The sequence below is a fragment of the Diabrotica virgifera genome, chromosome 5 (genome assembly GCF_917563875.1).
Source record: "Diabrotica virgifera virgifera chromosome 5, PGI_DIABVI_V3a".
NCBI classification, from domain to species: domain Eukaryota; kingdom Metazoa; phylum Arthropoda; class Insecta; order Coleoptera; family Chrysomelidae; genus Diabrotica; species Diabrotica virgifera.
This window is the reverse complement of record NC_065447.1, coordinates 67,408,018-67,425,324: the sequence shown is the minus strand read 5'-3', so window position 1 is coordinate 67,425,324 and position 17,307 is coordinate 67,408,018. Positions and strand designations below refer to the sequence as shown.

Below are 17,307 nucleotides of genomic sequence, written 5' to 3'. Positions count from 1 at the left end.
TTTAAATAAACGATTTTTTACCAAAATACAATTTGAAGTTTTTACTTCTGTATAAGTTTTTTAAACTATGATATACAGCCAACTATTGGGATTTTCCCATTGATTTCAGATATTATTAGTTTTCCTTTCCATATTAGTCCATGTGTGAGGCCACTTTCGTATGAAAAATGTTTCTGACTCGATTTCTTTGCGGATTCCTGTTCAAAAATGTCCCCTTTAAACAAATCAGAAGGGTGCCGGGTGAAAAAATTTTTTAAGCAAATTCAAAATTACTTTTTTCCTCGAAATATGCATTTTTAGGTTTCTTGGGTGATTATAAACAATAAAGATCGCTTGTCATATTTCTGAAAAGTTGATGGTTTTCGAGTTATAAGCGATTTAAAATCTGAAAAATGCGAAAATATGCATTTGCGATGATTGAAAACTCTTAAGTTTTAATAAAATGACAGATCTATTTTTATTTAAGATGACCCAAAAATGCTAAAAACATATTTTCGCGGGCAAAAAAGGAGATGTTTTGAATTTGTTAAAAAATATATTAAAGAATTTCTGCCCAAAAATTTCGCCCGGCACCCTTCTGATTTGTTTATAGGTGATATTTTTTAACAAGAATCCACAAAGGAACCGAATCAGAACAGTGAGATACAGGCAGCATAAATCCGGACCCCGGAAGTGTCATAGGTTTTCGAAACGGACCCTCAGGGAAACTAACTGGTCACCCCTGCTCTAGTATTTCGGACTCATTTTTGAATTTATAATGAGGTACTGTGCTATCACGACTAAAAGGACAGAGAATAGCCGCAGTGAAAAGGTTAAGTATGCTCTCGGTCGCCCTACCTCGAATGTTTGGGAGAAATGGAAATGAGTGGGGTATCGCCACTGGCCAGGGAGGCTAGAGCTGGTCGCTGCAAGACTGATCAGGGCCCGAATTACGTACACTCGATACGCATCGTATTCTCCAAGTTTTACCGTAGGGAGTGATTACGAAACCTCTTTCCCTACGTTGTCGATGCGAGTCAACTCGAAGGCACTGCTCAATACCTACGACCCTGTCGAGTTACCAACTCGAACTATCTTTCTCTCTCTGATAGATCTCCTATAACACTTTCTCTCTTGCCGGTCCAAGTATAAAAATTAAGAAAAGTGAATACATACATAACGACATAACCTACTTACTTCTTACTTTGATTTCTTCAATTTAAAAATATGTAATGTAAATCGTTAATCAAACGATATTTAGATTATACGATTTTAATAATAATTCTCATGTTTTGAACATTAAAAAAATATATTGTTTAAATCTCCCAGTGAGGTGTTATAAATTATTACACTCATTACACTGACAGAAGTTCTCTAATACTTATTCCCTTTTTGAAAAAGATGTGAAGGAAACGTCCATGGTTAATTTTTATCCTTGTATGTAATATTTACAGAGTAAGATTTAATGGCGAAAAGGTAAGATAAGGAATACTCTGAGACAGAATTCGATGAAGGGAATAGGTAGTTAGCAGTGACCATTACGACCTTTAGTAATATTTTTATATAACGTCTCCCATCTTTCCCTGGCCATTTAATCTTTAATAACGGTAAAAAATTATAATTAATCTCAAATTCTACTCAAGTTCGAAAATCATATATTTATATATCTAGGTACACGTTATCACTGTATCATCTTTAGAATATAAAATAAACGTTTATAATAATTAAACATGTAATAAAAACTTTATTTTATATTCTATTGTAATAATTATTGAGGTTAATGAGAGAAATTCCTTGGCAGGTAACATGCAAATCATGCCATTTGTTCGAAATATTATCCCGTAGGTTCAAAAATACGATAATAGCCGATCATTTTCTGATAGTCTACTCGAACCCAGTTCGTAATCACTTTTTGGCTTCGATGCGTATTCGCATCGAGTTTGCCTACGGTTCGTTTTGCGATCTCGCATCGAGTGTTCGTAATCCCGCCCCTGATCATTCTCCGTTCGGTAGCAGGGTTACCAGGTCTACTGATTTTTCAGTAGACCTACCAATTCGAACTCCAATCCACTGATCTACTGAAAACTGTATAAAACCTACTGATTTGAACACCAATTTACCGATCTACTGAAACTTCTACTGAAAAATCTAAAAAAATTCAAAATCCAACATCCAACAACGTGTTAAAATTCTTTCGTTTCACTTTACCTAAATTTTGGGCTGTTTAGAATTTTCTTGGTAATAATGATGTCAAGTGGTTAGCCTTAAGATAACAAGGGACTCTTGCGTCGAGAGAGAATTGCTTTGTTTTCAATAGACCAAATGTGCCATGTGTTTCCAATTTAGGAATACTGATACAATAGATACAACCAAACCGGCAAACCATCGGGTATTGTGACGCCTCGGATAAAATTTATGAGTATCTGATGAATAGAAAAATAACAGATGAGAAGAACGAGGCATTTAGGACCATGCAACAACGGAAAACTAGGACAACAGTAGATAGATACAAAAACTTAAGAAGAGAGGAAAAAAGAAACGAGACTCAGAAAATGACATATTAGAACGGCTTGAAAGCGATATGAGTCACGGAGAAACAAGAAAGTTCTACCATCAAATAAATACTGTTAGAAAAGGATTCAAACCGAGAATCAATTATTGCAATGATAAGGAAGGTAACTTACTTACCAACAAAGATGATATCCTGTTACGATGGGTACGGCACTTTCAAGAGTTGCTGGAAGGGTAACCTACTAACAACATAGAGCTGGAATACCGAAATGAGGAGCTCGTGGAACCCCCCTCGGTAGAAGAAGTGAAAATATCTATTGAAAAACTAAGGAACCACAAATCTCCAGGCAGCGATGGCATCCCAGCAGAGTTATTTAAGCACGGTGGAGAGCAGATCACCAAGGTGATGCGAGAAATTGTTTGAAAAATTTGGTCTGAGGAGCAAATGCCTGAAGAATGGAGTTTAGGCTTAATATGCCCGTTACACAAAAAGGGAAACCAACTGGAATGCAATAATTACCGCGGAATAACTCTCCTAAATACAGCATACAAGATATTGTCAAACATTTTACACGAGAGATTGAAGCCCTATACCGAAACGTTTCTAGGAGAATATCAGGCAGGATTCAGGCGCGGACGTTCAACCATTAACCAGATCTTTACACTACGACAGATCCTCGAAAAAGCGCAAGAGTTTAACATAGATAGGTACCATATTTTTGTCGATTTTAAAGCGGCATATGACAGTGTCTTAAGACCAAGTCTTTACAATGCTATGAATGAGTTGGGAATACCAAAAAAACTCATATCTATGATAAAAGTGACAATGGCGAAGATGCTATCAGCAGTAAAAATTCAAAACGACTCGTCAACCCCATTCGAAATACATAAGGGGTTAAGGCAGGGAGATGCGCTGGCGTGTCAGCTTTTTAATGTAGCCTTAGAAAAAGTTGTACGAGACGCTAATTTAGATAGCAGAGGAACAATATTTAATAGATCAGTCCAAATTCTTGCATATGCAGATGACGTTGACATTATAACAAGAACCAGTGCGAGAACTGCGGAAATCCTAACCGATCTAGTAGCAGCAGCAGAACTGATGGGGTTACATATAAATGAAAATAAAACAAAATTCATGGCGACCAACACAAACACAAGAGCTGGAAATGTTGATGCAGATCTAATCATCAATGACCAAAACTTCGAAGCGGTCAAAGAGTTCATATATCTAGGGACATCGGTTAACCCCAATAATGACACATCTGAGGAAATAAAAAGGCGAATAATAATTGCAAACAGGTGTTATCATGGTCTATCAAAGTACTTATTTAACAAACGTCTGTCTCAAAAAACTCGTATAAGGCTGTATAGAACATTGATAGTCCCCGTTCTCACATATGGTTCAGAGGCATGGACGCTAACTAAAACAGATGAATCCGCTCTATCAATTTTTGAAAGAAAGGTACTACGCAAGATATTCGGAGCGGTTTGTGAGAACGGAATATGGAGGCGTAGATATAACTTTGAACTGCAGAATATCTACAAGCAAACGTTTGGTGGAAAAGATATTATCACTATAATTAAGCGAAATCGCCTGCAGTGGGCAGGACATGTAGCCCGAGCCCCTGAATCAAATATGATAAAAAGGATTCTAACAGCTCATCCCGTGGGAATGAGAAGACGGGGTAGACCAAAGTTGAGGTGGATGGACGGGGTAACACAAGATGCCGAGAAGATCGGAGTCGGCAACTGGAAAGTGCAGGCAAGGGACAGAACAGAATGGCGTAGAACGCTTGAGAAGGTCGAGGCCCTCTAAGGGCTGTAGCACCATGATGATGATGATCTGATGAATAGATAGGTACCTACTTTATTTTTTGTTAAAAGAAATGGGTAATTTTTGTCTTTAGTACTACTGTATAATATCTTTTGTTGTAGTTTTGTTCTGTAATTCTGTACTAGTCTGTTCTTTTTCCAAGATTTGTACATTTCATTCAATTTGATCAAAATATCACTTTTGCAAATTACAAACTAGCAAAAAGTGTAAACATAAAATGTATGTATATTTAATATAAAGTGAAGTATGTACATACCTAATGTTTATATAATTAAAGTGCTTTTGAAAATGGCAAGTAGCCGAAACGGCAAGCAATAATAATGTGTTTTATATACAGGGTGTCCCGAAAAGAATGGTCATAAATTATACCACACATTCTGGGGTCAAAAATAGTTCGGTTGAACCTAACTTACCTTAGTACAAATGTGCTCATAAAAAAAGTTACAGCCCTTTGAAGTTACAAAATGAAAATCGATTTTTTTCAATATATCAAAAACTATTAGAGATTTTTTATTAAAAAAAGGACATGTATCATTCTTATGGCAGGAACATCTTAAAACAAAATTATAGTAAAATATGTCCACTCCATAAAATTTTATGGGGGTTTTGTTCCCTTAAACCGCCCCAAACTTTTGTGAACCTTCCAATTAATGCATTATTGTGGTACCATTAGTTAAACACAACGTTTTTAAAACTTTTTTGCCTCTTAGTAGTTTTTCGATAAGCCAGTTTTTATCGAGATGCGGCTTCTTTTTTAATATATTTACATAAAAATTTTATGGGGGTTTTGTTCCTTTAAACCCTCCAAATGTTTGTGTACGTTAAAATTAAACTATTATTGTGGTACCATTAGTTAAACACAGTGTTTTTAAAACTTTTTTGCCTCCTAGTCTTTTTTTGATAAGTCACCTTTTATCGAGATCTGGCTTCTTTTTCAAAATATACCAAAAAATGTAAGTTATAAATAAATTTTGAGATTATTAACAGGTGTCTATAATCATACTTAACCATATGCAAATTAGTCCAGGAACCGAAGCTGTTCACCTCGCAATTTTTACAGAATGAATCGATTTGCTTGAAAATTTGAGAATAAGTAGTGGATAGTCCAAGGATCAAAATCTATATGATGCCGAAAGGCGTTTTTACCATGGGGGTGGTTGCCACCCCATCTGGAGGTGGAAATTTTTTATTATATTTTGACCGCAAAAGTTGATAAAAACATTCATTCTAAGCAAAAAATGTTCTATACATTTTTTTACTAAAATTAATAGTTTTCGATTTATTCGCTATCGAAAGTGTTAGTTTTATATCGATAAATTCAATGTTTTTCGATTACTTACTCATTTACAATTCACTCAATTTTTACCGTAGAAAAAAATTTTTCAAACCAAGTTCTTCGGAATTAAATAACCTACATTTTAATATTGAAACATTTTTTTGTATCTCTGATGCTAATCTTTCTATTCTGAAGAAAGTGGCATTTTTTACCAAACTGCAATAATTCGTTATTCGCTTTTAACTCCAGTTTTTTAAAAACTAATTATTCTAAGCCAGTCAAACTTCTAGGATCTATTAATAATACATAAATAAAGAAGAATGGATAAGGCCAATGACTAAAAACACCGCTAACTTACATTATTATGCTTCCAATTGGATTTCTCCTTTTTTAACTTTTTTATTTTTTATCTTAGAAAATTTGGTAAAAAACAATTTTGTAGGTTTTTAAACTATCTATAAGGCTATTGATATTAAATCCATCTAATATCCTCAGTCGCAAAAAGAGATGACTTTGAAAGGGTTGGTAAAGGTGGTTTTTGCATGTTACTACAAGTTATAATTATCAATAGCTCACTCAATTTTTGCCGTAGAAAAAATTTTTGCAAACCAATTTCTTGGAAACTAAGTAAGCTACAATTTGATATTAAAACATTTTTTCGTGTCTGTGATGCTACTCTTTCTATTCGGAAGAAAAGGGAATTTTTTACCAAACTACAAAAATTCGTTATTCGCTTTTAACTCCATTCTTTTAAAACTAATAATTCTAAGCCGGTCATACTTCTAGAATATTAATAATACATAAATAAAGAAGACAAGATAAGGTAAATGACTAATTTTAATTAGAGTGGTGATTATGGGGTTGATTCCGATCACTTTTTCGCTGGAAAAAATAGGGACTGACATTCTATTCATTATAAGTCACTTAATTTTGAGGTAGAGACTTTTTTTATTTCTGTGGATAGATATGTTTAAATACTTTAAATTAGTTTTAACAAATTATACTCGAAAAATGCATATTTTTCCCGTCTTTTGACTTTGAAACTACAATATTTAGCATTTGACGAAGAAGAGCTAACATATAATAAAGTATAACTCGATTACTATTGGTCTTAAAGAAAATAAAAAAAAAACAGTTTTATTTATTTTTTCAAAAGGCACATTTTTGTTAAGTAAAGTTGTTTTGATAAAACCATAACTTTTTGAGTTATTAGCAGAAAACTGATTAAAAACATTAATCTTTTCGATTTAAAACTAACACTTTTGATAGCGAATAAATCGAAAACTATTAATTTTATGAAAAAAATGTATAGAACGTTTTTTGCTTAGAATGAATGTTTTTACCAACTTTTGCGGTCAAAATATAAAAAAAAAATTCCACCCCCGTGATGGGGTGCCAACCACCCCCATAGTCAAAGCACCTTTCCGCATCATATAGATTTTGATCCTTGGTCTATCCACTACTTATTCTCAAATTTTCAAGCAAATCGATCCATTCTGTAAAAATTGCGAGGTTTTGTCCTATTTTAAGCTTCATTACTTGGACTAAATATGTGGTGGACTCGACAAATATTCAAAATATCTCGTTAAACACTGGCTTATCAAAAAAGTACTAAGAGGCAAAAAAGTTTTAAAATCATTGTGTTTAACTAATGGTGCCACAATAATAATTTAACTTAAATAATTTTTTATGGGGTGCTCAAATTTGACTTTAATTTTTTTTAAGATGTTGATGCCATAAAAATTCCACATGTCCATTTTCAATAAAAAATCTCTAAAGAGTTTTCGATATATGAAAAAAAAATCGATTTTCATTTTGTAACTTCAAAGGGCTGTAACTTTTTTTTGTACACTATTGTATATAGGTAAGTGAGGTTCAATCAACCTATTTTTGACCCCAGAATATGTGGTATAATTTATGACCAATCTTTTCGGGACACCCTGTATAACAGATCGACAAACCCAGGAATTGAAAAAGTTTTTATTTAATAAACTCGTGGTCAGGTAATAACAAATAATATACAGTGAGCACGTAAAGGTTGGAATAAATTCATTTTATCGTTAATGGGCGATTTTGGAAAAACATACCCAAACAGGTTGATTTTCATTTTTAAATTATAATTTTTTGGCATATATATCATGCTACTGACGTCATCCATCTGGGCGTGATGACGTCATTGATAATTTTTTTAATAAGAATAGTGGTCGTATTCTAGCTTATTTGAAAGGTTATTCAATTATCTATTCAGTAATATAAACTTCTTCTTCCTTCTTGTATGTAGGCTTTAGAGCCTGTTTCTTCTTCAATATTAGCCTCCTAAATTGTTTAAGTTATCGCACCATCTTTTTCTTGGTATGCCAATACTTCTTCGTCCATTTGGTGACTTATCTCGTGCTATTCGTACTATCCTATCCTCTGCCATTCTACTAATGATTATAAATATTAATACAATTATTTATACAGGGTGTCCAAAAAAATAAATAAATTTATTGACACAAAAAGAAGAATGTATGAAATTTAATTCAAAATACATTTTACTGCTCTGAGAAAAGAGAAAAGAAATGTTTATTTGATAAATAAACATTGCTTTTCGCTTAATAGGGGAATGCATTTATATTTTCACTTCGGAAAAAATCAAACAAGATAAAACTTTTTGTAATTGCATTAAGAAATGTTTAATAAACAACATATCAAAAAGTTCTACTCGAGAAGTGGGTGCTTCATTTTTTATTAAACAAATGAACAGCGAAGTAAGATGTTTTTTTAAATAACTCCGAAAATATAATTTTTAGAAAAAAAACTGACTTGACCATTGAAAAATTCAGAAAATTTTACAAAAAAAAACCTTTTATAAAGATTTTTCTAAAATTAAATCTCTAGCTTCTGTAATTTTTTATTTATAACGCTAAAGTCACTCTTCTCACACATATTGGCGCACTGTAAACTAGCGTTGGAAGAATTGCACGGTTGAGTTTTTTTAATGTAATTCTTTAACTAATGGATCAAAAGAAGTTTTAAAAATTGGATATGAAAGAGGATGAAATAAGCTATCTTATGGTTGTAATATAAAGAAATAAAATGTATAGACATAAGTACGGTGTGGGCGAAAAGTGAGCCTTACATGAATTTTGTTTAAAATGATTTAAAAATGTGTAACTAATACAGTTTTACTTATAAAACTCTCAAATTTGCACAACTTACCTCTCAATCATCTTACTAAACGATGTTTCATTCAAAAAAATTTGAAAAATTTAATTCAAATAATACGATGTCTCAAAAAATGTAATTTTTGAAAACTTCGTAGTTTTACAGAATTCCCACCATTTTAAGACGGTGTTACTCAAGTTTGAATAAATCTAATACAATTTTTTTGCGATTTTTTTAAAGCTGGGAACATAATCTTTAAAAATCACTGAATTACTTTAGTTTAAAAATGAAATAAACAATATATTTTTGAGAAAACTAAGAAAGATAACAAAAATGTAATACAAAAACCGAAAATTACCAGCTGAAAAAATGTATATACAGAGTAATCAAAACTTTTTTCTGTAAAACTTACCTAAAATACATTTAATAATAAGCGTCAACAACAATAAATGTTTAACAAAAAAAATTTTTTAGCTCTTATACAGTATGTCTGCGTAACTTGGAACCTATTGATAACTTTTTTAATATCAGTTTTACGAAAAAAGTTATTCCTTATAAAATACTCTGCATCGTATATAACATAAGATGCAACCATCAAATATCAAATTTTGTTAATTTTGTACGAGGTATGTTAAAAAATATGAATTTCACTCAAGAGTAAAGTACCTTTATGTTTCACAATATCGAAAATATTTATAAAGAAAAGTTGTTTGGAATTAAAAACTATGTTCCAATATGTAATTATATCCTTCTAATCGAAAATTTGTTTTTTTTTTAATATTATTTCTAATACATTTTAATTTTTAATATTATTGTGAAAATTATTTGTTTATCTTTTTAAGAATGAAATTCCATATTTGTTTGATTGGATTCTACTTGTTTTTCATTTAAATATCCGCCATTTTGGATCCGCCGTTTTGAAATTTAAATTTTTAATCTTTAATTCAGATTCAACAACCTGTTAAAAATAAAGACAATAAATGTTTTAGAAAAATGTTCTTTTTTATGTTCTTTTTAGAAAATCCGCATTTTGGATCCGCCATTTTATAGTTTATAATGTTAACATTTAAGTTAGGTTTATCAAAGCTCTCAAAAATAAGTATATGTAGAAATAAATACATGTTGTAAAGAAATTATGATCCAATCCTCGACACCGTAAGGTACAAGAGGACGGCTTAAGTTAGTAAGTAAGTAAAGAAATTATGATTTAACAACTATTTTTTAAGTTATCCGCCATTTTGGATCTGCCATTTTATAATTTAAATTATCAAAATTTGATTCAGGTTCAGCAACCTCTCAAAAATATCCACATATATGTAAACAAACACGTTTTATAAAAAAATTCTGATTTTACAACTACTTTTTAAAGATTTTTAGGAAAAAATCCGCCATTTTGAATCCGCCCTTTTGAATTTGCAAATTGTAATGTCAGATTCGGGTTCTGCATAATCAAAACTAAAATAAAAACATTTTTTATCAAAATAAAATGTTGAGTTCACCCATATTCTTAACATTATTTATACAAAACAATTGTTATTGTTTAAACAATTAATAAACAATTAGCGGCGAAATTTGTGAGTAGAACTTTTTACTTTAACATAACTAACAAAAAAAGTTTTAGAAAAATATAGATAACCTTGTTTGATTTTTTCCGAAACATTGTATCTTTTCGTTCTAATTGCACTCCCCTATAAATTAAATGTTCAGACTGCTAAGAGGTAGGTGGGTGGAAGCTTTAACATTGAATTTAAGCGAAAAACAATATTTATTTAGCAAATAAATATTTTTTGATATTTTCTGGTAACAGTAAAATGTATTTTGAATTAAGTAAATTACATACCTACATGCCTCTTTTTGTGTCATTTAATTCAATAGTTTTTTTGTATCCTTTATAAATAATTATTTTAATGTTTGAAGCAATAAATGTTTATTACACTGAATAGAGAATTGAACAACCTTTCAAATAAGCGAACACACAAATTATTTAAAAAAATCATCGCTATACACGCCAAAAAATCTATAATCTAAAAATTTAAAATAACCCATTTCGGGATTTTTTTCCAAAGTGACCCACTCACAAAAAAATATTTTATTTCAACTTTTACGCGCTCACTATATATTATATAAAAGACCAAATAAATAAATAGTACATATCTATGTAAATTTCTATGAAGGCTTTAAAAATATGAGATTACTTGGCCGCGTCCGTAATATAGAGGTGACCGTAGATACCAGTTCTACATAATATAATTAGTTTGGAGAATTTTAAACTGGCCGTTAATAGAAGTGGCCGATTTTAACAGGTGGCCGTTAACACAGGTTTTACTGTATTATAAATGGCTTAAAAAATCTACTGATGGCTACTGATTTTTTGAAAGCAAAACTACTGACGACATCAAATCAGACCTGGCAATCCTGTTCGGTAGTCTCCTTAACACCTTCGCGCCGGATCGTCATACGGCAGGTCGCACCTTATATACGGATTCGCGCGCTTACTCGCTTAGTCCAGAAAGCCACTACGCATCCGCTAGGAAAAATATTCCGATTCGGATTTTTTGCAGTCTTACTCAAAAGGCCCCTTTTAACAAATTTGCATGTTGTCAGGACCAAAAGTGGGTCAAAAATTTTTTAAACGTTTTTTTTTCCTAAAATTATTTTTTTTGCATGGAACAAAGTTTTTTTAGGTTTTTTGGATCATTCCAAACAGAAAAGGTCTTTGATGACTTTTCTCTAAAGTTGATAGTTTTTGACATATAAGCGATTAAAAATTGAAAAATTGCGAAATCGGCCATTTTTAATCCTCAAAAACTATGTGAAAAACTGAAAATTTGAATGTTGCCAATGTAGGTAGATATTCTTTAAACATCGGTTGATGAAATCCCGAAGAGTTTTTTGCAATACAATATTCAAAACTCCTTTGTTTTTTAATTGCTAATCAAGCGTGCGCGACACTATTTTCCACCGTTGCATGTGTATACAGTATGGTGCAAATGAAAGGAATAAATTCGTTATTTCGTAAACCGGCGACTTTAAGCAAAAATCCCGAAACAGGTCGATTTTTATTTTTAAGTTATGATATTGTGGCATATATGGTATAATAGTGACGTCATCCATCTGGGCGTGATGACGTAATCGATGATTTTTTTAAATGAGAATAGGGGTCGTGTGCTATCTCATTTGAAAGGTTCTTCAATTCTCTATTCAGTAATATAAACATTTACATAATTATTTATACAGTGTCCAAAAAAAAATTTAATTAAATTATTGAAAAAAAAGAAGAATGTATGTAATTTATTTAATTCAAAATACATTTTAACGTTACCCGAAAACTAAAAAATGTTTATTTCACAAATAAGCATTGCTTTTCGATTAAATTCAATGTTCAAGCCAGCTCCCGCCAGCCACCTGCCTCTTGGAAGTTTGAACATTTAATTTAAGCGAAAAGCAATGGTTATTTGTGAAATAAACTTTATTTTCTGATTTGTGAAAGCAGTAAAATGTATTTTGAATTGTAAATGTTTATATTACTAAATAGAGAATTGAAGAACCTTTCAAATGAGCTAGTACACGACTCCTATTCTCATTTAAAAAAATCATTGATTACGTCATCACGCCCAGATGGATGACGTCACTAGTACACCATATATGCCACAATATCATAACTTAAAAATAAAAATCGACCTGTTTCGGGCTTTTTCCTTAAAGTCGCCGGTTTACGAAATAACGAATTTATTCCTTTCATTTGCACCATACTGTATACACATGCAACGGTGGAAAATAGTGTCGCGCACGCTTAATTAGCAATTAAAAAACAAAGGAGTTTTGAACATTGTATTGCAAAAAACTCTTCGGGATTTCACCAATCGATGTTTAAAGAATATCTACCTATCTTGGCAACATTCAAATTTTCAGTTTTTCACATAGTTTTTGAGGGTTAAAAATGGCCGATTTCGCAATTTTTCAATTTTTAATCGCTTATATGTCAAAAACTATCAACTTTAGAGAAAAGTCAGTACAGACCTTTTCTGTTTGGAATGATCCAAAAAACCTAAAAAAAACTTTGTTCCATGCAAAAAAAATAATTTTAGGAAAAAACAAAAAAAAACGTATAAAAAATTTTTGACCCACTTTTGGTACTGGCAACATATAAATTTGTTAAAAGGGGTCCTTTTTGAGTAAGATTGTGCAAAACCTGGACTAGCTGGCGAACGCCAGCTCATGATGCACCCGTGTGCATCATCGTACGTAGCGGACAGTCAAGCATGATGCACATGGGTGCATCACCGTACCGAAGAGTTTAAGTACGCTCTCGGTCGCCCTACCTCGAATGCTTGGGAGAAGTGGAAATGAGTGGGGTATCGCGTTGCGCGGATGTTGGAGCGCCAATGGTTCTCTCGTTTCTGTGCTGTAGATGTCGTGGTGAAGGCATATCATTACATTGTTTTTATTTTTATTTTAGGTTTTTCCCAGAACGGAATGGATATCATGAAAACTGAAGTTGCTTGCCCTACAGAACAAAAAATAAGCGCAGATGCTGAAGAAACAATATTAAAAAAATCTGTTTGTGAATGTAAAATTTGTTTTAAACAATTTAACCATGCATGTTCTTTGAGACGACATATAAAAATACACTCTGGAGAAAAGCCTTTCAAGTGTGAAATTTGTTTAAAGCAGTTTAGTCGAGCACATCATTTAAAAACACATTTGAAAGTTCACACTAGAGAAGCGTCTTATAAGTGTGAAATTTGTTTTAAACAGTTTAGTCTAAAACGTAATTTGAAAACACATTTGAAAATACACACTGAAGAAAAATCTTACAAGTGTGAATTTTGTTTTAGAGAGTTTATTCGCGCAACTAGCTTGAAATATCATTTGAAAGTGCACACTGGAGAAAAACCTTACGATTGTGAAATTTGTTCTAAGCAGTTTATTCAAGCAAGTGACTTGAAAACGCATTTGAGAGTGCACACTGGAGAAAAGCCTTACAAGTGTGAAATTTGTTTTAAACAGTTCAGTAAAACAAGTAATTTGAAAACACATTTAAGACTGCACACTGGGGAAAAACCTTAAAGGTGTGATAAAGAGTTTAATCAAACAAATAGTTTGAAAACACATTTAAAAACGCACACTGTACAAAAAACTTACAAGTGTAAAATTTGTTTTAAGCAACTTAGTACAGCAGGTTCATTGAAAATACATTTAAGAGTGCACACTGGAGAAAAGCCTTACCAGTGTGAAATTTGTTCTAAGCAGTTTATTCAAGCAAGTGACTTGAAAACGCATTTAAGAGTGCACACTGGGGAAAAACCTTATAAGTGTGAAACTTGTTTTAAAGAGTTTAGTCAAGCAATTGGTTTGAAAACACATTTGCAAGTGCTTACTGGAGAAATACCTTACAAGTGTGAAATCTGTTTCAAACAGTTCAGTCAAACAAGTAATTTGAAAACACATTTAAAAATGCACACTGGCGAAAAACCTTATAAGTGTGAAATTTGTTTTAAGCAGTTTGTTCACGCAAAAGACTTAAAAACACATTTGAGAGTGCACACTGGGGAAAAGCCTTACAAGTGTGAAATTTGTTTTAAGCAGTTTATTGGAGCAAGAGATTTGAAACTACATTTAAGAGTGCACACTGGAGAAGCGCCTTACAAGTGTGAAATTTGTTTTAAAAAGTTTAGTCAAACGAGTAATTTGAAAACACATTTGAAAGTACACACTGGAGAAAAGCCTTATAGGTGTGAAATTTGTTTTAAGCAGTTTATTCAAGCACATCATTTAAAGTCACATTTGAAAGTTCACACTGGAGAAAATCCGTACAAGTGTGAAATTTGTTTTAAAGAGTTTAGTCACGCAATTAGTTTGAAAACACATTTGCAAGTGCATACTGGAGAAAAACCTTATAAGTGTGAAATTTGTTTAAAGCAGTTTCGCTTCACAAGCAGTTTGAAGACACATTTGAAAGTTCACACTGGAGAAGCGCCTTTGTTGTATGAAGTAGCTTTATTGTAATTTACAAAAATTTGGTCTAATGTATGTTTTCGCTGCGGCAGAAGTTACTCCAGTAGACTCTCTGTATAACGAACACGGGTATTACGAGGTTTCGGTTATAACGAGGTACACTAGATGTCCCATTGAATTCTCATTTAACTAGGCCACCTCTATAACGAGGCATATTTGGTTATAACGAGGAAAAATGAAATCGAAGAATATGTTTCTTTACCTGTTTTTCGCGTGGTGATGGCCATAAATAAATACCATAACTGCCTGTATACAGGAATGCCCAACATCTATGTGCTTATTGAGACCAGTGCTGTAGTTAATTCCACCGCCGGTAATAAACTTCTTCCTTCTTGTTTATCCATCGACCGATATTGAATATTGTAGGAAATTTACAATTTACGATGGCCAAATTTCATTGTTGAGGTCGACGATCGACACCTAAAGGTACGTATCCATACAAAGGTGGCCCCCCTTGTTGTAGCAGCTCCACATAGTGGATACGTTGTTGAACGCTGCTCGGCGCTCACCCTCTTCGATTCAACCGGTTTGCGGTTAATATTTGGGGAGCGCATGCTGTATCCATTTGAGCAGCTACACGGAGCGTCGTTCACCCTTGTATGGATACGTACCTTAATAAACTACGTAAGAGGCATCAAAACATTTCAGTGGTGATAGTATGCACAATATTGTTGTCTGATATAACGAGAGCCGCTCTTAACGAGGTAATTAGTCCGCCATTTCAGTTCTTGTTTTAGAGGGAGTCTACTGTACTAGGTACGGTGTGTGCGGCTCACTTTTTTCTCTTAAAACTGAAAATATTTATATCTAGAAAATCGTGTTGTATACTCTGGTGTATAAATATTTGATAATGAAATGCAGGTTAAAGGAAAGTTGGACCTTTTAGTATAAAAAATCGTAAAATTGTACAAGTGAGAAATCCTAATAAATTAACAGTAAAACTTTATACCTTTGAAATTTATTTTTGTTATTTTTATTTTTAATTTGTAAATAAACATTAAACTTCCCAAAAAAATGTTTTGAATCATTTCGTGAATGCTCTAATGCTAATGTGTATCTTCCGCATATTTCAATGAAATCATTGTATGCTGGTTTCGATGAAATGTATCCTGATTTTATAGTCCACACTGGTACAAAAACACGATAGTGGCTCAAAAAGTTCTTTAGCGACATTGTGACTACAGCTGTGCTACCCCCAGAATTCAAAAGAACAAAAAGTATCGCAATCCAGAAGCCTGGCAAAGACAACAAGCTGCCTGAAAGTTACCGGCCTATCGCCTTAGTTGCTGTTATAAATTACTAGAACGACTCTTATATAACCGACTATGGAACACCATTGAGGACGCTGTGCCAATTGAGTAAGCTGGATTTAGAAGAGGACGAAGCTGCTGTGACCAAGTGCTGTCCTTAACTACATTCATTGAAGCTGGCTTTGAAAGACGTGAAAAATCTGCCATAACATTTATAGATCTTACGGCTGCCTATGACACTGTGTGGAGAGAGGGCCTTATTAAGTTGATGGAAATCATACCCTGCCTCAAAACGTATCAGCTGATAAACAATCTACTAACTAACAGACTGTTTCAGGTATATACAGGGTGAGGCAGATAAAGAGCCTTTTAGAAATATCTCGAGAACTAAAGGTAAGAAAATCATGAAAATTGTTATACAGGGGTTTTGAGGTGTGAGCTATTTAATGAAAATATTTTGGTCTCTTTGCTACTTCCGGTTATACCGGAAGTTGATTGTAACTTCGTTTTTTTAAATGGGACACCCTGTATATTTTTACATTTTTGGATTCTCCTCGATTTCTTTTTTCTTCAAATATAAGGTTTTGTAATATTATACAGGGTAGGTTAAAAGATAATTACGTTTTCTTATTAATTTCGTAGCAACATTCACACCCTGTAAGCTTGTAGTAGTTTGACATAATAAACTCTATTTATCTTCAAATGATTTTTAATATAGTCTTCTATTGTTAACAATTATTAGTATAGCTAAATTTTTCGTTTTAGTGTACAGGGTTGGTCGAAACACGGAATGAGTATTTTCTGAGTTTTCTTAAATGGAACACCCTGTATTTTAGTATTGTAATGAAATGTTGTTTTATGGTACATTTTAATTACTTCAGCACTCCCTATACCTAACTGCTTTAATTTGTGAGTTATTGGTGATTAAAGCAAAACATTAATTGCAACACAAAATATGTGAAATTGTATTAGGTTGGCCGTGAAAATATTCAATCACAAATAATTTTTTGGAAATAAGTACATATTAATCTAGACTGATACTTAAAATTGCCAATAATGGTTGAACTGTCAAAATACCATCGAATTTAAGATTGTTGGTGCGATTAACAATTAAGCACAAATTAAAGCAGTTAGGTATAGGGAATGCTTAAGAAATAAAAAAGTACCATGAAATATCATTTCATTACAATACTAACATATAGGGTGTTCCATTTAAGAAAACTCAGAAAATACTCATTCCGAGTTTAGACCCACCCTGTATACTAAAATTAAAAATTTAGCTATACTAATAA

The 17,307-nt window shown here is 32.5% G+C and overlaps 1 protein-coding gene across 4 annotated transcripts in view; it reads left to right on the top strand.

The window, feature by feature from the left end:
• LOC126884213 (zinc finger protein 664-like) overlaps nucleotides 1-17,307 on the top strand; it is a 76,207-nt gene that overhangs the window by 37,754 nt on the left and 21,146 nt on the right. For 3 of the 4 annotated variants that reach the window (XM_050650103.1, XM_050650102.1, XM_050650104.1), the window contains one exon: nucleotides 13,207-13,686. In XM_050650103.1, coding sequence (XP_050506060.1) covers nucleotides 13,207-13,686 — 480 coding nt within the window. Of the gene's footprint in view, nucleotides 1-13,206; nucleotides 14,014-17,307 lie in introns of all 4 variants that reach the window. The other variant, XR_007697877.1, reaches the window with a different exon arrangement.